The sequence below is a fragment of the Bubalus bubalis genome, chromosome 12 (genome assembly GCF_019923935.1).
Source record: "Bubalus bubalis isolate 160015118507 breed Murrah chromosome 12, NDDB_SH_1, whole genome shotgun sequence".
NCBI classification, from domain to species: domain Eukaryota; kingdom Metazoa; phylum Chordata; class Mammalia; order Artiodactyla; family Bovidae; genus Bubalus; species Bubalus bubalis.
In genome coordinates, this window is record NC_059168.1 from 104,055,719 (window position 1) to 104,081,492 (window position 25,774).

Genomic DNA, 25,774 nt, shown 5'->3' on the forward strand with positions numbered 1-25,774 from the left:
TACAAGCCTTGGGCATCTGCTAACACAGATGAGTTACTGCTGGGCCCAGCTGGCCCAGTTCATCTGACAGCCACGGGAACTGAACAGAGAAAAAGGCAATGGCAGGTGTGGGGTCAGGAGGGGGAGGGGTGAACATGAGGCCCCCGAGGGTCTGAAGGGTCCTGGGGCACAGGGCGGTGACCTGCCCAACGGGGCACGGATCCTGGTCTCTATTTTCTCCTGTAACAGGAGCTGGATCCACCCAGTTATGCCCTGGCCCTCGGAGCTCAGCGGGACCCCATGGCCCCTACAAACCATCCCACGGGGCTAAGGCCAGGATCAGAGCCTGGTGCACTTGACCTAAACTCCAGTCCCACCTCCTATGGTCCTGGAAAAGGAACTCAAGGCCCTGAAAAAACCTGAAAGGGACTCTCAATCACCCAGGCCGAGTTCTATCGTGTCAGGCCATCTCAGTTCCAGCCTGAGTCTTTTCTCAGCATCACGCAGACCCACAGAGCCTTGTCTGGAAGTTCCCAGCTATCAGAGGCTGCGCTTCGTGGAGATACTGCACGTCCCCACCACGCTACGGCGGTCTGTGCACACGACCACGCTCAGGCAACGCTGGACCAGGGCTGGCGCGTCCCCTTCTCCTCCAGCTCAGGCTCTCATCGTAGGATCCTGACTCTCCTGAAAGCAGCCCCCTCGGGGGGAAGCAGTCAGGCGAGTCTGAGATGGACCCTCAGCCCTCGGCAGGGCTCTGGCAGCTCTGGGGAAGAGAACCTAGACCTCAGTTTCCCCACCTGCAAACTGGGGATAAGGCCAAGCCCCGAACTGGGGATAAAGTACGTCGCTGGAAGAATCAGCCTCAACGGAGCTGACAAGCATGGCAGATGCTCACTAATGGCCATGGCCCAGCACCCCACGAGGGGAGGAGAAGGTCAACCAGACTGTACTTAGCACGGTGGTCCAGGCTCAATAAACAGACGCTGTCAGCATCAAAGTCATCAGATATCCTGAAACACATCCGATCAGACAGTCGGGAGGCGAGTGCCAGCACGGATTTGTCCTCGGCGGGCTTCAGCGAACACCCTTCTCTGTCTAATTGTCCAGGAGAGTGTGGAGGACGGTGTGAGCAGAGGAGTCCCGGGCCACGGCAGAGCCAAGGAGGCCCCCACCCCTCCGGATCGCACCCAGGCCACCGTGAGACCCCAGAGCCCCATTCAGCTGGACGCTACGTGGATGCTGGGCAGCCCCGAGCCCACGTCCCAGGGCAGCCCCCTCCGCTCTCCCCCTTTGCTCTGGCAGCAGCTGTATGGGCAGATGCTAAATCCTGACAATTACTCTGGCCCTCACAATGGCCCGAGACCCTCCAGGAGGCCCCGAGCCTGGCCTGCTGCCTCCCTGAGACAGCAGAAACCTCCCCTCCCGCTGAGACCCCAGGCCCGCGCCCCGCTGCCCCAGGAGCCTCGCCCGCCAACCTCGATTTGGGTACAGAAAGTCAGCTGCTTAGAAGAGCTTCCCCCACGCCCCCCGCCACGTGCGGAAAAATCACAGAAGAGCAAACGGACTCTCCGCTTTCTGCCTCCGGCGAGCCTGTGCGTTTACGGTGGACATAAACCGTCGTGACTGACAGTGTGATGTGCGTTCAGCCCCGGGCCGGCTGACACTGAGCAGCAAGATCCCCGACCACCACTAAACTGTTACTAGGAAACCAAGCCCGGCATCTCCTGACCTCCGTCCACATCAGTCGGGGGGCGGCGGGGTGGCCAGGACAGTGGGCTTTGGAGGGCCTGGCGAAGCTGGCTGTGGGCTGGACGGGCTGCACGTGGGGACAGACAGACAGACAGACAAGGCACTGCTCACACTAGGAGGCAGGCCTCACCTGCCCTCAGCCGACCCTCGCCCAATACTCGGACTCCCTACAGGAGCAGACAGCAGGGCCTGAGACGGCAAGATGGTCCCCGAGGTTGCAAAGCCATTCGAGGGTGCCTCTAGACGGCACCACTGTGGCTGCGAGATTCCCAAAGCGGGCTGGGCTCGCCCGGCTCTGTGCTTCCTGCCAGAAGCCCCTCTTTCTCAGGGATTCTTTCGAAGCAGCAGGAGAATCTCCCCACCATTCAGACTTGGTCACAAAGATGAAGCCCAGGCTCCTGACCGGGCCAAGCAGCAGATGGCTCCGGGTTTTAGTCCCTCCTTGGTCGAGTAGAGCTATTTCAAATCCTGAAATGATGCTGTGAAAGTGCTGCACTCAATATGCCAGCAAATTTGGAAAACTCAGCAGTGGCCACAGGACTGGAAAAGGTCAGTTTTCATTCCAATCCCAAAGAAAGGCAATGCCAAAGAATGCTCAAACTACCGCACAATTGCACTCATCTCACACGCTAGTAAAGTCATGCTCAAAATTCTACAAGCCAGGCTTCAGCGATACGTGAACCATGAACTTCCTGATGTTCAAGCTGGTTTTAGAAAAGGCAGAGGAACCAGAGATCAAATTGCCAACATCTGCTGGATCATGGGAAAAGCAAGAGGGTTCCAGAAAAACATCTATTTCTGCTGTACTGACTGTGCCACAGCCTTGGACTGTGTGGATCACAATAAACTGTGGAAAATTCTGAAAGAGATGGGAATACCAGATCACCTGACCTGCCTGTTGAGAAATCTGTATGCAGGTCAGGAAGCAACAGTTAGAACTGGACATGAAACAACAGACTGGTTCCAAATAGGAAAAGGAGTACGTCAAGGCTGTATATTGTCACCCTGCTTATTTAACTTATATGCAGAGTACATCATGAGAAATGCTGGACTGGAAGAAACACAAGCTGGAATCAAGATTGCCGGGAGAAATATCAATAACCTCAGATATGCAGATGACACCACCCTTATGGCAGAAAGTGAAGAGGAACTCAAAAGCCTCTTGATGAGAGTGAAAGTGGAGAGTGAAAAAGTTGGCTTAAAGCTCAACATTCAGAAAACGAAGATCATGGCATCCGGTCCCATCACTTCATGGGAAATAGATGGGGAAACAGTGGAAACAGTGTCAGACTTTATTTTTTGGGGCTCCAAAATCACTGCAGATGGTGACTGCAGCCGTGAAATTAAAGGACGCTTACTCCTTGGAAGGAAAGTTATGACCAACCTAGAGAGCATATTCAAAAGCAGAGACATTCCTTTGCCAACAAAGATTCGTCTAGTCAAGGCTATGGTTTTTCCTGTGGTCATGTATGGATGTGAGAGTTGGACTGTGAAGAAAGCTGAGCGCCGAAGAATTGATGCTTTTGATCTGTGGTGTTGGAGAAGACTCTTGAGAGTCCCTTGGACTGCAAGGAGATCCAACTGGTCCATTCTGAAGGAGATCAGCCCTGGGATTTCTTTGGAGGGAATGATGCTGAAGCTGAAACTCCAGTACTTTGGCCACCTCATGCGAAGAGTTGACTCATTGGAAAAGACTCTGATGCTGGGAGGGATTGGAGGCAGGAGGAGAAGGGGACGACAGAGGATGAGATGCTTGGATGGCATCACTGACTTGATGGACATGAGTCTGAGTGAACTCCGGGAGTTGGTGATGGACAGGGATGCCTGGCGTGCTGCGATTCATGGGGTCGCAAAGAGTTGGACACGACTTAGCAACTGAACTGTACTGAACTGGTCAAGTAAAGAGTGCTGTGTGATCTCAGGCAAATCACTTACCCACTCTGAGCCATAACTTCTTCAACTACAAAATGACTCGATTGGACATGAGTTTGAGCAAGCTCCGGGAGTTGGTGATGGACAGGGAAGCCTGGCGTGCTGCAGGCCATGGGGTCGCAAAGAGTAGACACAACTGAGCAACTGAACTGAACTGAACTGGACTACAAAACAGGGACAGGACCAGTGACCCTGCGGTGTCCTGAAGGCTGAGATAATGGGTGGCACTCAGGCACTGGGCCTTGCACTCGGGGGGCCCTCTGAACTGCCTGGAACCACTGCTTGGCTCCTGAATATAACAGTAACAGATGTTAGGGCCTCGGCCCCTGCCATGGTGTGCAGGGCCCAGCTCAAGCAGCTGCCTTTTCTCTGCTCTGCTCCGTTCGGGGTGGCCCTCATGAGGAGCTCACCTCAGGGGCCTGGGGGACCCCAAGTGCAAGAAGATAATGGCAACACCATGGCAACACTGACCCAGGTGGACCTCTCGTCTCCTGGGGAAGGGGCACCTCCTTCAGTCTTCTGGGGTTGGAGATGGCTTCTTGGAGGAGGTGACCTCTGGGCTGGGTTTTATAGGATGAATTAGAGTTTGGCGACCAATAGAGCAGATGTTATGTACCCGACAGGGTTTTTTTAGAGTTAAGTCCAACATGTTAGGCTTATTCATATTTTGAGCACTATTTTTTAAGGGCTACTGTGCGTCGAGTCTGTGCTGCGCATGGGGGAAGTAACGTACAAGGGGCCTCGTCTCTATCCTCAGGGGGTCCGGAAGTCAGCATCCGGAAAGCGATTTGAAGAGGCCTTCATTAGACAGACTGCAAACATCTCCTCCTGGCCACTGCCCAGCTGGTCCCTGCTTTTTCTTGAAAAGAGCACAATGAATGCCTACCTCCTCCACATCGGCCTCCCCACCCTGCGGAGACTGTTAAATCGGACCACGGAATCGCTGCAACAGCCTTGGTCCTGAAAGGACTCGTGCTTAACTAGGTATTAAAAATAAAAATCCATCCAGGTCTGTCTCGTGTCTGCTGGCCTGTGTGATTTGACTATCTAGCCAGGACGGAGTGGCACGGGGCATCCGCTCTGCGGGCACTTGGGAGGCCCCTCAGACTCACTCCAGCACAGAGAATGAACACGCTTCCTTCCTGGAGTGCTGGGCTTCAAGGTCACTGATGCCCTGGACCCCCAGGGCACGCAGGCCCTGTGAAACAGCTCAGGCCCAGGTGCCAAGAGGTCAAGACATCCCTGGAGGGCAGGACAGGAAGCGGCGCAGAGCAGAGCTCAGGGCTGTCAGCCCGCCGGCCACCTCCATAGCCAGGAGGTGGGGGAGCTACGAGCCTATTCACTGGGCAGGGTGTGGATGGGCTGCCCCTGCCCGGCCGTCCAACAGCCGGTTCTGGGAGGGCAGGGAGCGTCGGGCAGCTGGTCTAGACCACAGGGGCAGGAGGGCCGCTGGGCTGCACACACACACGGTGACTTTGGGGCCCAGACGGCTGGCCCTCGGGTCCTGAGTAACAGACACAGCCTACCCCCAGCGTCTCCAGGACCTCAGCCCCAAATAAGGCAGCGGCCGGCCTGGTGGGGGTGGGGGCATGCTTCCTAAGTCACATCTCAGCAAACCCTCTGCAGCTTCTGTACTCTTGCAGTACCCCTTCCTCCAGGAAGCCCTCCTGGTCTCCTGGCCTGTCGAGGTCTGACCCCCGGTCATCACTGCTCGGGTAGCTGCTCTGGGGTTGGGAGAGCTGAAGAGTGAGAACTGCAGGGGCCAGGTCGCATGGGACTCTACCCAGCCGCCCTGGGGGATGGCCAGGACTTCTAAGTGGGACCCACTTCAAAGCCACTCTGCCCCTTAGCTGCTGGGCTCAGCGTGGGGACAGACCCCCATGTGCCCTGTGAACACTGGCTTCAGCTCCACCATCCTGCCAGTCCCATAGCCCAGGCTGGGCTTCCAGATTTACAAGCGGGTGAGAGCGGTGGGTGAGAGCCCCCCAACAGGGCCGCAGGGACCACATGCTGCCAAGGAGATGCCAGCCCAGGACCGCACCTGCCCTGCATACAGTCGGCGCTCCCTAAGTGCTTACTGTACAGACGAAAACCTGAACAGCCAGAGGCGTAGGCCGCTGGACCAGCACCCGAGTGGCCCCGTCCAGCAAGGACCACAGGAGAGACAAGGCATTCCTATGACCGGCCGTCACCCCCCGAGCAGCCTGGAGCCAGTGTCCCTGGCTCCAGGAGGCAGGTGGCAGGGCAGGGTGAGGTGTCCCAGGCACCCAGGGCTTGGGGCACCCTGCCTGTCCCCATCCTGTGGGAAGAGGGCAGCCGCGGACACCCCCACTTTCGGGGGCCTTACGGTTAGCCCACTTTGGGCTGTGGTGGGGTCTGCATCCTGCAGGAGTGGGCTGTTTTTCCGAAGTCAGATTTGTCCTCTCGGAGAAGCAATTCTTTCAGAGAAACATGAGGCGCGCCCAAACCCAGGGACACATCCAGGCCTCGCACTTGGAGGGTCCCCCACATGTGCAGGTCTCTGGCTCGACGTCGACCTTTCATACAAGGCGGCCTGAACATAAGGGAATTCTCGTCACAGCTGGGAGAGCTGGGCAGGCCAGCTAGGTTGCTGGGAGGGGTGGGCCTCAGCTTGCCCTCGTGTGAGGGTCACAGTCAGGCAGAGCGACAGGTCCTTGTCCCCTGCAGGGACGGGCTGGCCAGAGGAGCGTGGCCTCCGCCCTCCCAGCAGGTGGCCCCCGCCTCGCTCCCCAGGGACGAGGAAGACCAGCTCCCAGAGCATGCCCAAAGCCCTCGAGGTGCCTCAACTCAGAAACGCCTACATTTTACGCATCTTCAAAAAATCACCCCAACGAGGCTAACATGACACGTTTAAAGCTGTGGAGTCATTTTATGACGCGATAAAACATGCAGCTCTACATCTGAGGATGAATTATGTCCCCTGCCATGTCCAGTTGGATTTGCTCAAGCCTGAAAATCACTTCAATCCCGAGGAAAGGGAACCTTCCCGGTGGCCGGGAGCGGGCTCCTAGCTCAGGAAACTGCAGCTCCTTCCAGCTCGAGGGTCCACGGATGACCTGGGCCAACGCTTTCACCCTAGGGAGGGAGGAAGTGAGCCCCGAGAAGGAGCTACTGTGCCCGGAGAGACAGGAGGCTGCCACAAGAGCCGCACGTGGCCAAGGTGGACACTTGGGCTGCATGGCGCTCCGTCGCCAGCCCGCCAGGACGACCTCCGGGCCCCCTCTCCTCGCGGGGCGCGGCCAGCACTGAAGCGCACCCGGCTGGGGGTCTCTACAGGCCTTCCGACGTGGGCCGCGCCTTCCCAGGTGTGAGGGTGGTCCTCCCAGGGAGCCCCAGGGAGCTTCGGTAATTCTGATTTCTTGTCAACACCTTGCAGCTTCTCAAACCTGCCGTGCCTCCACGGGGCAATACCAGGCCACGTCTCTGAGACGGGAGCCTGGGGTCCTGGGCAGGCGGATCCTGTCTTGCTCTTCCTCACCATGCCCCACCTCCCGCTTTCGGGGGCCACCCGCCCTGCCGGGCCTTAGCAAAGCTGCTCCTTCCGCTGGGACGCCAGCCCTGCCTCCGGCCACTTCCCATGTGGACTCTAAGACTCAGGTGTCACCTCCTCCCGGAAGCCTCCGCTGATTTCGAGGCTGGCGTCCACCCGGCCCTACTCTGAGCTCCTGTGGTCAACAATCTCATACATGTTTTTCTCCTGTGTGCAAGTCTGGCTCCCAGCCCTGCAGGGGGCCGGGGGCTCCTCTAGGGCAGATACTTAACTACAAGCCCACCCAGGAGCTGGGCAGCTCTGAGAAGCTGTGGCAGGCGGCTCCAGGCCCCTGGGAGCACCTGGAAAGAAGCAGTGGGTAGCGGGAGGGATGAGCCATCAGGCAAATGCAAGGCACCAATCATCAGGGCAGTTTAAAAACAGGCCTCTCATCTGAGGCTCAGTTTGCTTGACAGAGCGTTCCTTTAAGTGGCAATATTTTGTGCTAATTTTTCCGGCCAGCTGCTCTATTATTTGATGATACACTCTTCAAGGATCTCAGAAGTGAGCTCTGAGTGCTTGAGAACATAATCTCAGCTCAGTGCCATCCGCTCACACAGAGCCCGCAGAGCGGTGCTGTGGCTCTGAGACGGGGCTGCCCACACGGGGTCACCGAGCCACGTGTGCTGTGGGCCACCTCTTACGTCAACGATCACGGGCTGAACTAGGGGATATTTTGGATACGCTGGGTCCAGTAAAAGTATACTCTTAAAATTCATTTGTGTACGCTCAGTCGCTCTGTTGTGTCTGACTCTGTGACCCCATGGACTGTGGCCTGCCAGGCTCCTCTGTCTATGGGATTTCCCAGGCAAGAGTACTGGAGTGGGTTGTCATTTCCTCCTCCAGGGGATCTTCCTGACCCAGTGATCAAACCCACATCTCCTGCGCTGGCAGGCAGATTCTTTACCACTGAGCCACCTGTTTCTTTTTTTTTTTTTTTTCTGATGCAGCTACTAGAAAATTAACGATCACCAGGCAACTCGTGTTTGATTTCTCCTGGACAGTGCTGCCACGGCCGTCGCAGGGGCGTCTCTCCTTTCCCTCTGCAGTTCCCGAAAGTGTGCGGTAACCAGCTGCTGGCTGAACGCACACACGACCCACTGACAGAACGGAAGCATTCTTGGGGCCGCACACACCTGGCGGTCCCTCCCTGGGGCCCCAGACCTTCCACGGGGCTCCGGCCACCCGTGGAGCCGGAGCTGGACTTTCTCCAAACAGCTGCAAAGCGTCCAAGGTCTGGCAGAGCAGCAGGGCCCTTAGAGACACAAGGTGACCATCCTTTCTGACACCTGGTCAGAGCCCAGAGGAAAGAACGAGCCAGTTCTGCTGGAAACGTCACCCCCTCGTTCCCCATCACCGCTGGGCATCAGATCCAGGCCACCGCCCGGCCCCCGCCCCCAGGAGAGGCCAGATAAGAAAAGACATTTCTGTTTATGTCATGTAAATTGCCATAATGGATAAATATGAGTCCCAAGTCCGCAGAGACAAGACGCTAGGAAATCTTGATTTTCAGTGAAAGGAGAAGGGGAGGCGGGGAAAGCATGAAAAATTTATTAACCTGGAGCCTCTGGGACCAAACCGCAAGTTAAAGACTCAAATCCATCCCCCTTCCCTATAACGTATGATTTACGTTTGCAATAACGGGCGCCATACGGAACTCATTGGATTAAGGAGGCTCACTCTTAATGTCACGGAATAATATTATTGAACCGCGCAAAGCCTCCCGTGAGGGAGGAGTTTCATCCTGTGTGTTGGTCTGAGGGGTCAGGCAGCAGTGGAACTGGGGGAGGAAGGGGGAGACGGGTGTGTGCCCAACACACCGCACAGGAATCCTCAAACCTGGACAGGCCCCCGGGACCAGGCAGGGACCCCCGGGGGCGGCAGCAGAGCAGGGGGCCTGGTGGGAACTCAGGAGGCTGTACAAGGTGGGCCCTGCTGTCATGGAACCCGCAGCCTCTGCTGACCACTAAGGCATGTTTCCGGAGGACACGGACCCCTAACTTTGGCTTGAGGGTGACTCTGGAGAAATGGCCTGACACTCAGCACTGGGCAGGGGCTCCCCCGGGGTCCCCGGGCCCCACATCCACAGAGCTAGCCCCAGAGGGAGTCAGTTAGGTTCGGTTCAGTCACTGAGTCGTGTCCGACTCTTTGCAACCCCATGAATCACAGCACGCCAGCCTCCCTGTCCATCACCAACTCCCAGAGTTCACCCAGACTCATGTCCATCAAGTCACTGATGCCATTCAGCCATCTCATCCTCTGTCGTCCCCTTCTCCTCCTGCCCCCAATCCCTCCCAGCATCAGAGTCTTTTCCAATGAGTCAACTCTTCGCATGAGGTGGCCAAAGTACTGGAGTTTCAGCTTCAGCATCATTCCCTCCAAAGAAATCCCAGGGCTGATCTCCTTCAGAATGGACCAGTTGGATCTCCTTGCAGTCCAAGGGACTCTCAAGAGTCTTCTCCAACACCACAGTTCAAAAGCATCAATTCTTCGGCGCTCAGCCTTCTTCACAGTCCAATTCTCACATCCATACATGACCACAGAAAAAACCATAGCCTTGACTAGACGAATCTTTGTTGGCAAAGGAATGTCTCTGCTTTTGAATATGCTCTCTAGGTTGGTCATAACTTTCCTTCCAAGGAGTAAGCGTCCTTTAATTTCACGGCTGCAGTCACCATCTGCAGTGATTTTGGAGCCCCAAAAAATAAAGTCTGACACTGTTTCCACTGTTTCCCCATCTATTTCCCATGAAGTGATGGGACCGGATGCCATGATCTTCGTTTTCTGAATGTTGAGCTTTAAGCCAACTTTTTCACTCTCCACTTTCACTCTCATCAAGAGGCTTTTGAGTTCCTCTTCACTTTCTGCCATAAGGGTGGTGTCATCTGCATATCTGAGGTTATTAATATTTCTCCCAACAATCTTGATTCCAGCTTGTGTTTCTTCCAGTCCAGCATTTCTCATGATGTACTCTGCATATAAGTTAAATAAGCAGGGTGACAATATACAGCCTTGATGTACTCCTTTTCCTATTTGGAACCAGTCTGTTGTTCTATGTCCAGTTCTAACTGTTGCTTCCTAACCTGCATACAGATTTCTCAACAGGCAGGTCAGGTGATCTGGTATTCCTATCTCTTTCAGAATTTTCCACAGTTTATTGTGATCCACACAGTCCAAGGCTTTGGCACAGTCAATACAGCAGAAATAGATGTTTTTCTGCAACTCTCTTGCTTTTCCCATGATCCAGCAGATGTTGGCAATTTGATCTCTGGTTCCTCTGCCTTTTCTAAAACCAGCTTGAACATCAGGAAGTTCACGGTTCACGTATTGCTGAAGTCTGGCTTGGAGAATTTTGAGCATGACTTTACTAGCGTGTGAGATGAGTGCAATTGTGCGGTAGTTTGAGCATTCTTTGGCATTGCCTTTCTTTGGGATTGGAATGAAAACTGACCTTTTCCAGTCCTGTGGCCACTGCTGAGTTTTCCAAATTTGCTGGCATATTGAGTGCAGCACTTTCACAGCATCATCTTTCAGGAATTGAAATAGCTCAACTGGAATTCCATCACCTCCACTAGCTTTGTTCGTAGTGATGCTTTCTAAGGCCCACTGGACTTCACATTCCAGGATGTCTGGCTCTAGGTCAGTGATCACACCATCGTGATTATCTGGGTCGTGAAGATCTTTTTTGTACAGTTCTTCTGTGTATTCTTGCCACCTCTTCTTAATATCTTCTGCTTCTGTTAGGTCCATACCATTTCTGTCCTTTATCGAGCCCATCTTTGCATGAAATGTCTCCTTGGTATCTCTAATTTTCTTGAAGAGATCTCTAGTCTTTCCCATTCTGTTGTTTTCCTCTATTTCTTTGCAATGAGTCAAGAGGCATCAAACTGGGGTCTCGACACAGCAAGTGCACAGGGGTCCCACTCCCACTGTGACCACAGCTCTCACTCAGTGTGAGCCGTGTGACGCAGGAGAGGGAGGCCGCGAGGCTCCCCAGAAGCAGCGGCCGGCTATCGGGGAACAGAGGAACGTCTGCCGACAAACGGGAACGAGTCCCCTTGGCAGGTCGTCGCCTGGCCTGAGGGCCGTGGGCCCACCACCTCGTGAGACAAGCGGGCCCCCCGCCACGGCCCAGGCAAACCCGTGATCTCTCTGCCTCAGTTCCCCGCCAGCCACGTGGAACAGTCCACACGGCCCCGCACCAGGCCACCGCCAATGTTGAAGAAGCCAACCTTCTATTCCAGAAGAGCCCCCACCCAGGGACTCCTGCCAGTCCCTGGGGAGGGCTCCAGATCCCTCAGGTGAAACGGCCGCTGGGGTGGCCGGGCCAGGCTGCATGTGACGGCCCAGGCAGTCCTTGGAGAGGGAAAGGCGGGGACAGAGGCAGGCCAGACCAAGGCTTCGGGAAGCAGGGGACATCCCGGTGGCTCCAGGAGGCCCCAGCCTGGAGCCTCAGTCCAGCCCCGGCCCCTGTCAGGCCGAGAGACAACCCTGAATCACCAGCCGCCCCTGCTCGTGGCCTGTGCTCCCGGGGGCCCAGCTTCTGGAAAAGCGCCTTCCTTCCCCGGAGCGGCCTCGCCCGCCCGGGGAGGCGTGGGCCCAGCCCCACCCCGACAGCAGCACTGAGCCCGGCCCTCCTGGCGCCTGGCCTTGGGGAGGAAGCCACAGCCATGCCACCACGGGAACGCGGGTGAAGCACTGTGATCCTCTGGCGGGGGGAGCGCGACCCCCAGCCCTGCGCAGACGGCTGAGGCGGGCTCCCGTCCCGGGGAGACCCCCCCAGCCCCCCTTCCCTCCCGTCCCCCGCCAGCTCCTTACTCTGCCAGCTCCTCCAGGCTGCGGTACACGTCCTCATCATTCTCCGTGGTCTCCTCCGAGGGGAAGGGCCTGCGGAGACAGACAGGGGGCGGTGAGCGGGTCATGGAAGGAAACAGGTGCATATGACTCGGTGTGTGAGACGGGGCCCTCCGAGTGCAGATGCCGAGCGGGAGGACCCCACGCCCAGCCTGGCCCCAGGCACCGCGGAGCTTGGCCCTTCCATTCAGGCCCCGGAGCACCTGCTGGCAAATGAGGGAACCAGGTCAGGGATGCGGGAAGCTTCCATCTGAGTTACGGTCCTACCTTCACACGTCAGGGGTCCCAGACACGGGGACCCGGGCCCCCCCTGCGTGCCTCGTGGTGGAGCGTGAGAGCCTGTCTTTAGGAGATGGGGGTCAGGGTGCGAACCCAGACTTTTCTGGACTTGAGACCCTTTATTTCTTCCATGAAGACCTCCCGGTTCTGTATTTGGGGGATGCCCAGGGTCCCTGCAAACCCTGTGACCCTAGGATGCACCTGGGAGGATTAGGAGATGGGAAGGGGCGTCAGAAAGCTTCCCAGCGTGGCAGGGGCGGCCAGGGTCCTCACCAGCAGACAGGGGCCCCCTGGGCCGTTCGGAATCTGTGGAAGAACTCACGGGGAGGAAAAGGGGGTTCACAGGGAAAGCGGGGGCTCAGCCACACCTGTCACTACTGCAGAACGAACCTGGGCCTGACTCCCAGAAAAGGGGCGGAGCCAACCCCCGCTGCCCAGGGCCTGAGACGGGGGTGACGTGGAGCCCTGGGCCCGGCCGGGCTCGCGGGAAGGATCACGGGTGCCGCACCACCTGCAGGACGTCCTCTCGGGGAGGGTGGGTGAACCCCGGCTCTGTCACCCCCTCTACCGCCATCCAGAGACTGATAGGAGGTGATCCCAGCTCCCAAACTGGAGGAAACGGGACAGGTCCGCAAACGGGACAGCGTGATCTGGGTAAAGAAGCAATGGGTGGAGGTGGGGGCCACACCCACACCCGGCCCCCTAGGCATCCCCCAGCACAGGGAGCCACTAAGCCGTGAGCTGGAGATCTGGGTTCCGCCCAGCTCCATCACAGACCTGCATGGCCCCGTGTCTGAGGTCCCAAGGCAGATCTGCCAGACCAGGGGTCCCCATCACCTACGGCTTCCTGGCAACAGCTTGCGACGTGGCCCAGCCCGACCTCTCTGTAGATGGGCTCCCCTCCTCCCTCCCATCACCATGACAACAGCATCCCCCACCGGGCATCACAAGAAGGAAGGAGGACAGATGTGTATCTTCAGGTCATGGGGAGAGCCACAGGCCATCAGACGCCTGTGCCCCCAGCAGGACCCGGACCCTCATTGACCCAGCCAGGCTTCCAGCCAGGAAATCCCTCCACGACACAGAGGAACTGGAAGCTGATCCAGATCCCACGGGGTGCTGGAACCGAGCTCTGGTTTCCTAACTGACCCCCGACGGCCGACGGTTCCAGCCCCCACTCTACTGATCACAGAAAATTCCAGGCCAGGCTGAGATGTGACTGTAGGACCCAGAGACGGAGCGCCAGCCCACCCCCACCAGCAGGACACCCTGCTGCCATGACCAGCCTCACACGGACCCTGTCAGCTGTGTACACTCCACTCTCTGGCAGAAAGAGCTCGTCTGCTCACCCCTGGGGGTGGCTGGCGAGGACCCTTCCCAGAGCAGGGGAGTGCCAGGGTCAGGGGCACAGGCTGGACGAGGCAAAGTGGGCAGGGCCGTGCTTTTAAACACTGAGAGAGGTCACTACACTGGGGCTGTACTCACAACCCAAGTAACTTTATTCCACGAGCTCCGCGTAGATTTTCTAACAGGGGGGATGCATCTGTGCTCTGCATCATGAAGCTTTCCACTTTCCAGCTCAGGGAGTCGGCAAACCCACGGCACACACATCACCTCTCACCCTGTGGGTGCCCGGACAGACATCATTAATCAACTGCTACACTCCTATCCTTGAAGCCCCCTACAGTCTCTCTTAACACAGGGCTCTGCTCTCAAGCAGATGAGACATTCAGGTGAAACCCACCTGCTCTGCCAGGTGAGCTGAGACACAGGCAGATTAGGAGAGGAAAAGCATTTTTTTATTTTTTATTTTTCACTAAAAAAAATTGCTCTTCACCATGCTCCACGGAGAGCAGGACCTTATTTCAAGCCACTGTGGTCAAAGTGTCGAGTGCTAACCACTGGATTGCCGCAGAATTCCCTTGGACAGGAAACGCTTTGGAGTAAGGCACACCCAGGGGACGGGAACCCTAGGCCCACCGCCGGCACTCTGTGCGACCTTGGACCCGCTACCTACCCTCTCTGACTCTCAGTTCTCTTCCCCTGGAACATGGAGGCAGAAGTAACCCCTTTACAGACCTGTACGCACTGCTGTATTTTAAACGGTTGACCGACAAGGACCTATTTTACAGCCCAGGAACTGCTCGGTGTTATGCGGCAGCCTGGATGGGAGGGGGCTTTGGGGGAGAGATGGTTACAAGCGTATGTCTGGCTGAGTCCCTTCGCTGTTCACCTGAAACTATCATAACACTGTTAGTCGGCTACACTTACCCCAGTACGAAATAAAAAGTTTTTCAAAGAAACAACCCCTTATTGCGTTGTCCCGAAGGCTGGCTGTAAGATGGGGCCTGTTCTGCACTTATTAGGGCCCCAACACTGGCCGCTGCTATTCCTTATTTCTGCTCAGCCTCATCCTCTCAGCCAGGCCAGTTAATGCCACCCAAGAAAAGTAACTTCTGATGCCTCCATAAGGCCTCAGAGCCCCAGAAAATTTCAGCATCTTGTTTCCTTCCAGACAAACAGGAAGTTCAGTTCAGTTCAGTCGCTCAGTCGTGTCCGACTCTTGGCGACCCCATGAATCCCAGCACGCCAGGCCTCCCTGTCCATCACCAACTCCCGGAGTTCACTCAGACTCACGTCCATCGAGTCGGTGATCCCATCCAGCCATCTCATCCTCTGTCGTCCCCTTCTCCTCCTGCCCCCAATCCCTCCCAACATCAGAGTCTTTTCTAATGAGTCAACTCTTTGCATGAGGTGGCCAAAGTACTGGAGTTTCAGCTTTAGCATCATTCCTTCCAAAGAAATCCCAGGGCTGATCTTCTTCAGAATGGACCGGTTGGATCTCCTTGCAGTCCAAGGGACTCTCAAGAGTCTTCTCCAACACCACAGTTCAAAACCATCAATTCTTCGGCGCTCAGCCTTCTTCACAGTCCAACTCTCACGTCCATACATGACCACAGGAAAAACCATAGCCTTGACTAGACGGACCTTTGTTGGCAAAGGAATGTCTCTGCTTTTGAATATGCTCTCTAGGGTGGTCATAACTTTCCTTCCAAGGAGTGTCTTTTAATTTCATGGCTGCAGTCACCATCTGCAGTGATTTTGTTCTTTTTTTTTTTTTTTTTAAACCTCAAACACTGTATTAGTTTTGCCAAACATCAAAACGAATCCTTGGAGCCCAAAAAAATAAAGTCTGACACTGTTTCCACTGTTTCCCCATCTATTTCCCATGAAGTGATGGGACCGGATGCCATGATCTTCGTTTTCTGAATGTTGACCTTTAAGCCAACTTTTCACTCTCCACTTTCACTCTCATCAAGAGGCTTTTGAGTTCCTCTTCACTTTCTGCCATAAGGGTGGTGTCATCTGCATATCTGAGGTTATTGATATTTCTCCCGGCAATCTTGATTCCAGCTTGTGTTTCTTCCAGTCCAGCATTTCTCATGATGTACTCTGCATATAAGTTAAATAAACAGGGTAACAAAATACAGCCTTGATGTACTCCTTTTCCTATTTGGACCCAGTCTGTTGTTTCATGTCCAGTTCTAACTGTTGCTTCCTGACCTGCATACAGATTTCTCAACAGGCAGGTCAGGTGATCTGGTATTCCCATCTCTTTCAGAATTTTCCACAGTTTATTGTGATCCACACAGTCCAAGGCTTTGGCAGAGTCAATAAGGCAGAAATACATGTTTTTCTGGAACTCTCTTGTTTTTTCGATCATCCAGTGGATGTTGGCAATTTGATCTCTGGTTCCTCTGCCTTTTCTAAAACCAGCTTGAACATCAGGAAATTCACAGTTCACGTATTGTTGAAGCCTGGCTTGTAGAATTTTGAGCATGACTTTACTAGCGTGTGAGATGAGTGCATTTGTGCGGTAGTTTGAGCATTCTTTGGGATTGGAATGAAAACTGACCTTTTCCAGTCCTGTGGCCACTGCTGAGTTTTCCAAATCTGCTGGCATATTGAGTGCAGCACTTTCACAGCATCATCTTTCAGGATTTGGAATAGCTCAACTGGAATTCCATCACCTCCACTAGCTTTGTTTGTAGTGATGCTTTCTAAGGCCCACTGGACTTCACATTCCAGGATGTCTGGCTCTAGGTCAGTGATCACACCATCGTGATTATCTGGGTCGTGAAGATCTTTTTTGTACAGTTCTTCTGTGTATTCTTGCCACCTCTTCTTAATATCTTCTGCTTCTGTTAGGTCCATACTATTTCTGTCCTTTATCGAGCCCATCTTTGCATGAAATGTCCCCTTGGTATCTCTAATTTTCTTGAAGAGATCTCTAGTCTTTCCCATTCTGTTGTTTTCCTCTATTTCTTTGCATTGATTGCTGAGGAAGGCTTTCTTATCTCTTCTTGCTATTCTTTGGAATGCTGCATTCAGATGCTTATATCTTTCCTTTTCTCCTTTGCTTTTTGCTTCTCTTCTTTTCACAGCTATTTTTAAGACCTCCCCAGACAGCCATTTTGCTTTTTTACATTTTTTTCCCATGGGGATGGTCTTGATCCCTGTCTCCTGTACAATGTCACGAACTTCAGTCCATAGTTCATCAGGCACTCTATCTATCAGATCTAGGCCCTTAAATCTATTTCTCAGTTCCACTGTATAATCATAAGGGATTTGATTTAGGTCATACCTGAATGGTCTAGTGGTTTTCCCCACTTCCTTCAATTTCAGTCTGAATTTGGCAATAAGGAGTTCATGATCTGAGCCACAGTCAGCTCCCGGTCTTGTTTTTGCTGACTGTATAGAGCTTCTCCATCTTTGGCTGCAAAGAATATAATCAATCTGATTTCGGTGTTGACCATCTGGTGATGTCCATGTGTAGAGTCTTCTCTTGTGTTGTTGGAAGAGGGTGTTTGTTATGACCAGTGCATTTTCTTAGCAAAACTCTATTAGCCTTTGCCCTGCTTCATTCTGTATTCCAAGGCCAAATTTGCCTGTTACTCCAGGTGTTTCTTGACTTCCTACTTTTGCATTCCAGTCCCCTATAATGAAAAGGACATCTTTTTGGGGTGTTAGTTCTAAAAGGTTTTGTAGGTCTTTATAGAACCGTTCAACTTCAGCTTCTTCAGTGTTACTGGTTGGGGCATAGACTTGGATTACTGTGATATTGAATTGTTTGCCTTGGAAACGAACAGAGATCATTCTGTCATTTTTGAGATTGCATCCAAGTACTACATTTCGGACTCTTCTGTTGACCATGATGGCTACTCCATTTCTTCTGAGGGATTCCTGCCCACTGTAGTAGATATAATGGTCATCTGAGTTAAATTCACCCATTCCAGTCCATTTTAGTTCGCTGATTCCTAGAATGTCGACATTCACTCTTGCCATCTCTTGTTTGACCACTTCCAATTTGCCTTGATTCATAGACCTGACATTCCAGGTTCCTATAGTGCTCACTAAAAGAAGATAGAGGAGTAATTTCAAAACGTTTAGTCTCAAAAAAAAACAAAAACAAAAAACCATTGTGTGTGTGTGTGATTTTCTTGTAAGTTCTCTTTTCCGTGCCTCTGTGGGTGTCCAGGTTTACACCCCTTTTCATCTCCTTCGTCTGTCCCCCACAACAGAGATGAAACAAGAATGTCAAAGGCAGAAGAACTACCCTGCTGTCCACAAAACGCCTCCTGCTTCTGCTCCAGCATCCCTGTTGGGGGCCGCAAATCCCCTTGAGAATGAGGCTGCAAATCCAATTAATTTCTGCCGCAGCCAAACAAAGCCAAGCTGCAGCCAGGCTGGGACAGAGAGAATGGGGCGGACAGCCTGCCGGGGAAGACGTGGGGCCACGCACCCTGACCACTGAGGCCAGCCCCGGGAGGGGACAGAAGGTAGCAGGCAGGGGATGCCTTTCCGACCCTCTGGCCTTCAACCCCACTCTGCCCACTGCCCCCACGTGCTCACTATCTCCAGCCTCTGACGCCAGCCGCCTGACCACCCCATTCACCCAGGTCCCAGTAGCCTGTAAGACTCAATCCAAGCTGTACCTCGGGTGGGCAAACTTGACCGCTGTCTCAGCCTGGGTCCACTTCTGCCTAGCACAGCACCTGACACTAGAGTGACACGGATGGATAGATGGATAAATGGGTGAATGAAAAGACGGATGGACGGATGGATGGACAGATGGATGCATGGGTGGATGTCTAGAACAAGTGGGTGGGAGGGGGTGGCAGTGTGGGTTGATGGACAGATGAGTGAGGTGAGTGAGCAGGGGGTAAGGGCGGAAGGATGGATGGGTGGGCAGAGGGGCAGATGTTAGACATTATCAAGCTGGGGCTCTCCAGTCAGGGCTATGGTTTCGCAGTGGTCATGTATGGATGTGAGAGTTGGACCATAAAGAAGGCTGAGCGCCGAAGAACGGATGATTTGAACCATGGTGTTGGAGAAGACTCTTGAGAGTCCCTTGGACTGCAAGGAGATCCAACCAGCCCATCCTAAAGGAGATCAGTCCTGAATATTCACTGGAAGGGCCGATGCTGAAGCTGAAACGCCAATACTTTGGCCACCTGATGCAAAATAAGGACTCACTGGAAAACAGCCTGATGCTGGGAGGGATTGGGGGCAGGAGGAGAAGGGGACAACAGAGGATGAGATGGCTGGATGGCATCACCGACTCTATGGACATGAATTTGAGTAAACTCCAGGAGTTGGTGATGGACAGGGAGGCCTGGCGTGCTGTGGTCCATGGGATCACAAAGAGTCAGACACGACTGAGCGACTGAACTGAACTGATTCTTATGCTGCCCTTCCCCCCAGAAAACAGCAAATGGCAGCCCTGAACTAGAGGCAAGGGAGCATCTCCAAGAAGCGCTTCTGAGAAGCCGGGCAGAGCTGCCCCAGTCAGCCCTGAGCTGTGACTTTTCAGCGCTGACCCTGACTCCACACCCGGGGACACATCTGCAAAGAGCGGGTTTCTGAGGCCACATTCCAGTTGGAACTTCAAACCTGCGAGGGGCTGGAGCAGGGGTGACCCTGGGGTCACTTGCAAGAAGGCCTGGCTCCATCCTTCTGTCTCAGAACCCCCCAAGCACCCCCTCCTCAGCTTGACCAGCCAGCCAGACGTTCACAGCGTATTCACTTGTTCTTGAAAAGGAGGGGATGAGAATCGGGTGTGGCAGAAGGACACAGACGTGACCAGGGGCTGGGCACACAGTGTGGTCATCCAGGTCGGCTGGGGCGGGGCTGGGTCCTCAGGTGCCGTCAGACCCTCCCTAAGGGTGCATTTCCTGGTGCCCGGCTCCTGGGCAGCCGAGTCGCTCACTCGCACCCCCAAGGGAATTAAGGGGACGCCGAGTCAGAAGCAGACAACCCCTCCAGGCCCGCACATCGGGCGGCGTCGAGTCCACCCAGCACCCCGCCCTTCCGGGGGAATAAGAGGCTTGGGCCACTGCTTCAGGGTCCCCCAAATTATACCTCCCACCCCGAGGCCAACATTCACAACCTCGGCTGTGGCCAGCCTGGCCGTGTGTGGGCAGCCCCACTGCTGGACGCTGACGGATCGCCCGCTGGAGGGATAAGGTCCCAAAACAGAGCGCCCTCAGGAGGGTGGGGCACAGGGTCCCCGCTCCGGGTGTGCCGCCCCCTCCAGCCTTTATCCGTCGGGCCTGCTCTGAGCCAGGCTTGGGGGCTGCCCCTGTCCCTGCCTCAGGGAGAAGGTGCAGCGTGACCGTGGCTCCAAGACCAGTAAACCAAGCTCTGGTCCTTGCCCGCGGGACTTCCCTGAGAATCTGCTGGAAAACCGGGGCCTCTGGGAAGTGCCCCCGTGTGCGGCCATGTCTGCAGCTGCACGTGGAGGGATGTGCGATCAGGGCCGGGGGGCACCCGCTGCTCCGGGGTCCTGGCCTGAAGGCAGCGAACACAGGCGCATGCCAGCTGGGACCCCGGGGCCTGTGGGGCATGGATGCAGAAGAACTGTGCGGCTGGGACCCTGGGGCCCCAAGGGGTGTGGACGGGGAAGACCTGTGCAGCTGGGACCCCAGGACCCCATGGGGTGTTGACGCAGGAGACCTGTGTGGCTGGGACCCCGGGGGCCTGCGGGGTGTGGACGCTAAAGACCCTGTGCAGCTGGGACCCCAGGACCCCACGGGGTGTGGACAGGGAAGACCTGTGCAGCTGGGACCCCAGGACCCCACGGGGTGTGGACGCGGGAGACCTGTGCGGCTGGGACCCTGGGGCCCCACGGGGTGTGGACACGGAAGACCTGTGCAGCTGGGACCCCAGGGCCCACAGGGCATGGACACAGAAGACCTGTGCAGCTGGGACCCTGGGGCCCCACGGGGTGTGGACACGGAAGACCTGTGCAGCTGGGACCCCAGGACCCCACGGGGTGTGGACGCCGGAGACCTGTGCAGCTGGGACCCTGGGGGCCTGCGGGGTGTGGACGCTGAAGACCCTGTGCGGCAGGCAGCAGGGCTGGGTAACAGGATGACAAATGACCCAGGAGCCAACGAGAGGCCCTCCGAGCCCAGAGGCACCCTTGCTGTGTGACCCTGAGCAGGGCTCTCTCCCTCTCTGAGCCTCAGCTTTCCCAGCTGTAGAATGGGGTGTTCGTCACTGTCAAGATTAAATGAGGCAACACGCAGAAGCCTCTCAGCCCTGGCCCTCGTGCCCAGTGAGTGACCCGAGTACGATGCCTGGGTCACCTTCCTTCCCTTTCCGGGGGCTCATCCCAGTCCAAGTCCAGGGCCCCAGACTCAGGAAGACCCCCCCATCCTAGGCTTCTGTTACAACTGCAAAGCATGCCTCGCACAGGAGTCTCCAACCCTGTCCCAGGCCCCCGGGGTCAGCAGCACCACGGGGGTCTTACATTGCCCCCGCCGCGCTCTGGAGGAAGACGGCCACCTCGACAGACCAATGTCCATATTCAGGAGGTGAGGCTATGCTTCAGGGTGGCGCTGGGCTCTGACCGTCAGCGCCATCCGGAGAACCTAGCACACGGGGTTTATTTTTCCACTTTTCAGGTGAAAGTGATCCGGGCTAAGACGGCTCTTCCCCCTCGGCTCCTTGATTAGCACGTGCAGGGAGGAACGTGGAGAAGCGACTCGCAGAAAAGTGATCCCTGCAAAGTGACCTCCAAGGTCAGCGCTCACTGCAGTATCACAGAACCGCACCGTCCGCAGACGCCCCTGGTCCTCCAGGGCCGACCGGGGCCCCGGCTTCTCAGCTCCCAGCCTGAGGCCTGGGGGTGCCCGGGTGTCCTGCGGGGGTGACCACTGCTCAGCTTGCCCCCGGACGAGGGAGTCTCTGAGGATGTAGGAATTCCAGGGCTAAACCCAGGACGAGCCGGCCGCCCGGTCCTGCCCGTGTGGACAGCGGTGACTCTGTTTCTGGCGCTGGCACCACCTCGGAGCCCTCGGAGCTCACCCTGCGGCCCAAGCAGGTGGCGGGGGAGCAGAAGGCTGGGGAGGGAACACGCGACCACAGGGCACCAGGCCACACCTGCCGTGGCAGCCATTCGCCAGGGAAACGGCAGTCAGACAGACTTTAAAGGCACATCAAACTGCAGCCTGAAGGCCCCGACAGGCCTGTTTAATTATTCAAAGAGTCACCTGGGTGCCGCCTGCTAATTGGCTGGGAGGTTGTGAAGCACTGGGATTCTTATTAAAAACAGCTCTCCGGCTAAACAGCCCGGCTGTCCAAACAAGCACAAAATCCGGCTTCTCCCCCCGGCCAGCCGGGCACCCACACTGACGGGCCCTGACACCAGGGCTGCAGGGGGACCTCCCCACCCACACCCACTGCCAAGGCCGCCTGGGCCTGCCAGGCTGAGGGCCACGAAGGCCCGGAAGCGGGAGGAGGAGGGAGCGGGGGAGGCTTCCGGCGGGGAGCTGACCCAGGGACCAGAACCTACCCTGCGTTCAGAGTCCGGCCTCGCATCAGACAGACGGGGGCTGGAATCGGCCGCACCTTAAGCTTCCTGGCCCGAGTTTGCCCAGGGACCTCAGTGAACATGCCTGTAAAATGGGGGTGCACCGCCTGCCTCACACACAGAGACACACGGTGTGGACGTGCCCCCACAGGGCCTGGCACACGAGGAGGAGGAAGCAGGGGTGATGGTGTGTGTGGTCAAGATTCAGGGGCCGGAGGAGGCAGGCCACACAGAGGGGGGCAAAGCCGCTCATGCCCTGCACACTCGGGGGCACGGGGCTCGGGGCGGCTGGGCTGAGCCGGGAGGAGCCGAAGGGCCAGTGGGGCAGGACCAGGGCAGGGCAGTGGGACACAGTGATCGATGGGCCGGCCCAGGGGCCACGACCAGGACCTTAAGCCAAAGTGACCTCAGCGAAGGCAGGTCCAGCAAAGATGCGGGTTGGGGAGGAGCAGCCGGCTCCAGGCGACCGGCGGAGACCCAAGGGGCCCTCCGGAGCCCAGTCAGGCTGTTCTGGCCCTTGTTTCCAGAACCCTAGTGAGGCAGAGGAGGAGGCTGACTTCGGGGCAGGACAACACAGTTTCCCACAGCCCACTGTCCGGGGTCAGGGGTGGGGAGGGGCCTGGGGCTGCTGCTGAGAAGGAGGACGCAGTTTCTCAGCAGCCGCGAGGCTGAACAGAGGTCTGACTTTCCGGCCCGCTTCTCGGAATGGCAGCCTTTCGCAGCAGAAAGGCCAGCGGGTCCGAGGGCCATCTCCCCCTGCAAGCAGAGCCCAGCCCCTGCGGCCACTTGGCTGTTTTCCTTTCATGACCTCTTGACTTCTTCCAAGGGGATACCTGCTTGGCCTAGGCAGGAAATCCCAGCGACCTGCCAGGGCCCCACCTGGATGGAATGCTCTGGAAACGTCCATCAGGGAATGGGAGGCCACACAGCCAGCAGGGGAGCGTTCCCAGAGCCACATCCCACATGGCCCGCCCCCAGACAGCCTGTCCTCCCAGCCTGCGGCCCAAGGCCTCAGGCAGCTCTGTTCTCACCGGCAGAATCTGCACAGAAAGCTCTCACACTGGTCACTTGAGGACCAGAGCCCTCTCGGCTGGGGGACAGCGCCCAGGCACAGCCTCGCTGGGCAGAGAGAGATGGCGGGGTTCAGAGACAGGAGCTGGGGCTCAGGGATGGATGGAACAGGCCCAGCTCCAAGGAGGAAGCGGTCCAGGCCAGCAGTCCTACCCAAGACCCCAGAGCCCCCAACCCTGCCCACCGCTCCCCACACGACCTTCCTCCCCGCCCCGCCCCTCTCGACTGCACAGGGACAGCCAGCACGCCCCCTCCCCACCTCCCTACAGCATCTGCCTGGGCCTCCGCCACCCAGACCCGTCCACCCTGGCTCTGCTCACTTCTTCAAATGCCCCCTCCTCGGGAACGGGCACAGACCTCTGCCTGTGAGGGCCTCCATCCCTGCCCTGCTCGCCCACCTGCAGGACTGGTCCCCTGGAGCCCAGCCTTGAGAGTGTGGCACAGTAGGTGCCCAGGCCACTCTGGGCTCCTGTGGGAACAAGGGCAGGACCGCTGCCCATCTCATCCTGGGCAAGGGGCCCTGGGGGTCCAGCTTGGCCACTTGGGAGCACAGAGCTGGACTGCAGCCCTTCTGCACGGCGCCAGCGCTGGGTCTGGAGGCGGCCCCGGGGAAGGGAGGACTGGGCTCGGGCCAGCCGTCCAGCCCTGCGGTTGGTTGCTCACCTTGGAGTCAGCAGGGCCGAGGGCTGGGCCAAGCCTCAGGGCCGGGCTCCAGGCCTCGGCTTTCATCGGAATCACCGGGGCCTCAGGGCTGCGCTCCTGGACACCACCCCATCCAAACGCCACGCCCAGACCGCTGCTCAGACTTCTGAGCTGGAGAGACACATGGGGCCTGTGAGTGCCCAAAAGCAGTGCCCCCAGCCTCCCACGGCCACCAACCCCGCCCGGGGCAGGGCCGAAGGCAGGCCGGCGCTGAGAGCAGCCCGCATCATGACATGGAGGCCAGACCTCCAGGGCTAGGCCGGGGACAGGCTGGCCCCAGTCTCCCTGCCGGTGACCTCACAGCGAAAACGGAGCCCCATCTCTCCCTAGGGTCAGCAGTGAGGCCTGAGGCTGGTCCCCAGCCCCTGGAGGCCAGCTCTGCTGGTAACTGAAGCCGGAAGGGCTTGGAGACACGCCTGCCCCAGGCCCCAGAACCCTGACCCCCAGCCAACTCCTGCGGGAGGAAGGGAGGGTGGGGTCCCAGTTTTACCCCAACAGGAAGAGACCCTGGGCCAGAGAGGCCCTCTCCAGGCCTCAGTCTCCTCTCAAAGTGGGGCTGATCCTGATTCTCGGGGTCCAGGTGAGCACTCAGTGAGATGAGCCCTGGGGAGGGCTTGGCCCCATGCATGTCGCTGCTGCCAGGATGGCAGGGGCGGGGGCAGGAAGAGGGGCAGCTCCAGAAAAGCCACAGCGCAGCGCAGCACGGAACTGCATGCTCTGCTGACCGCGCAACAGCCGTGAGACCAGGGACTCCCAGGAGTCAGCCCACAGCTGGCAACTCTGCCTAAAAGGTCTGACACCGCAGAGACTGAACACAACTATGCACGAAATACAGTAAAACTAAGAGCCTCTTGATGAAGGTGAAAGAGGAGAGTGAAAAAGCTGGCTTAAAACTCAATATTCAAAAAACAAAGATTGTGGCATCCGGGCCCATCACTTCATGGCAAATAGATGGGGAACAGTGGAAACAGTGGCAGACTTTATTTTCTTGGGCTCCAAAATTACTGCAGATGCTGACATGAAATTAAAAAACACTTGCTCCTTGAAAGAAAAGCTATTACAAACCTAGACAGCATATTAAAAAGCAGAGACATCACTTTGCCGACAAAGGTCTGTCCAGTCGAAGCTATGGGTTTTCCAGTGGTCATGCATGGATGCGAGAGTTGGACCATAGAGAAAGCTGAGCACCAAAGAATTGATGCTTTCGAACTGCGGTGTTGGAGAAGACTCTTGAGAGTCCCTTGGACTGCAAGGAGATCCAACCAGTTCAGTTCAGTCGCTCAGGAGCGTCCGACTCTTCGAGACCCCATGAATCGCAGCACGCCAGGCCTCCCTGTCCATCACCAACTCCCAGAGTTCACTCAGACTCACGTCCATTGAGTCAGTGATGCCATCCAGCCATCTCATCCTCTGTCGTCCCCTTCTCCTCCTGCCCCCAATCCCTCCCAGCATCAGAGTCTTTTCCAATGAGTCAACTCTTCGCATGAGGTGGCCAAAGTACTGGAGTTTCAGCTTCAGCATCATTCCCTCCAAAGAAATCCCAGGGCTGATCTCCTTCAGAATGGACCGGTTGGATCTCCTTGCAGTCCAAGGGACTCTCAAGAGTCTTCTCCAACACCACAGTTCAAAAGCATCAATTCTTCGGCGCTCAGCCTTCTTCACAGTCCAACTCTCACGTCCATACATGACCACAGGAAAAACCATAGCCTTGACTAGACGAATCTTTGTTGGCAAAGGAATGTCTCTGCTTTTGAATATGCTATCTAGGTTGGTCATAA

At 56.5% G+C, this 25,774-nt stretch overlaps 1 protein-coding gene across 4 annotated transcripts in view; it reads right to left on the minus strand.

Annotated features, from left to right (window-relative positions):
* Positions 1-25,774, minus strand: part of VAV2 (vav guanine nucleotide exchange factor 2) — a 188,591-nt gene that overhangs the window by 52,236 nt on the left and 110,581 nt on the right. For all 4 annotated transcript variants that reach the window (XM_044926526.2, XM_044926527.2, XM_044926528.2 and 1 more), the window contains exon 4: positions 12,032-12,100. In XM_044926526.2, coding sequence (XP_044782461.2) covers positions 12,032-12,100 — 69 coding nt within the window. The remainder of the gene's footprint in view (positions 1-12,031; positions 12,101-25,774) is intronic.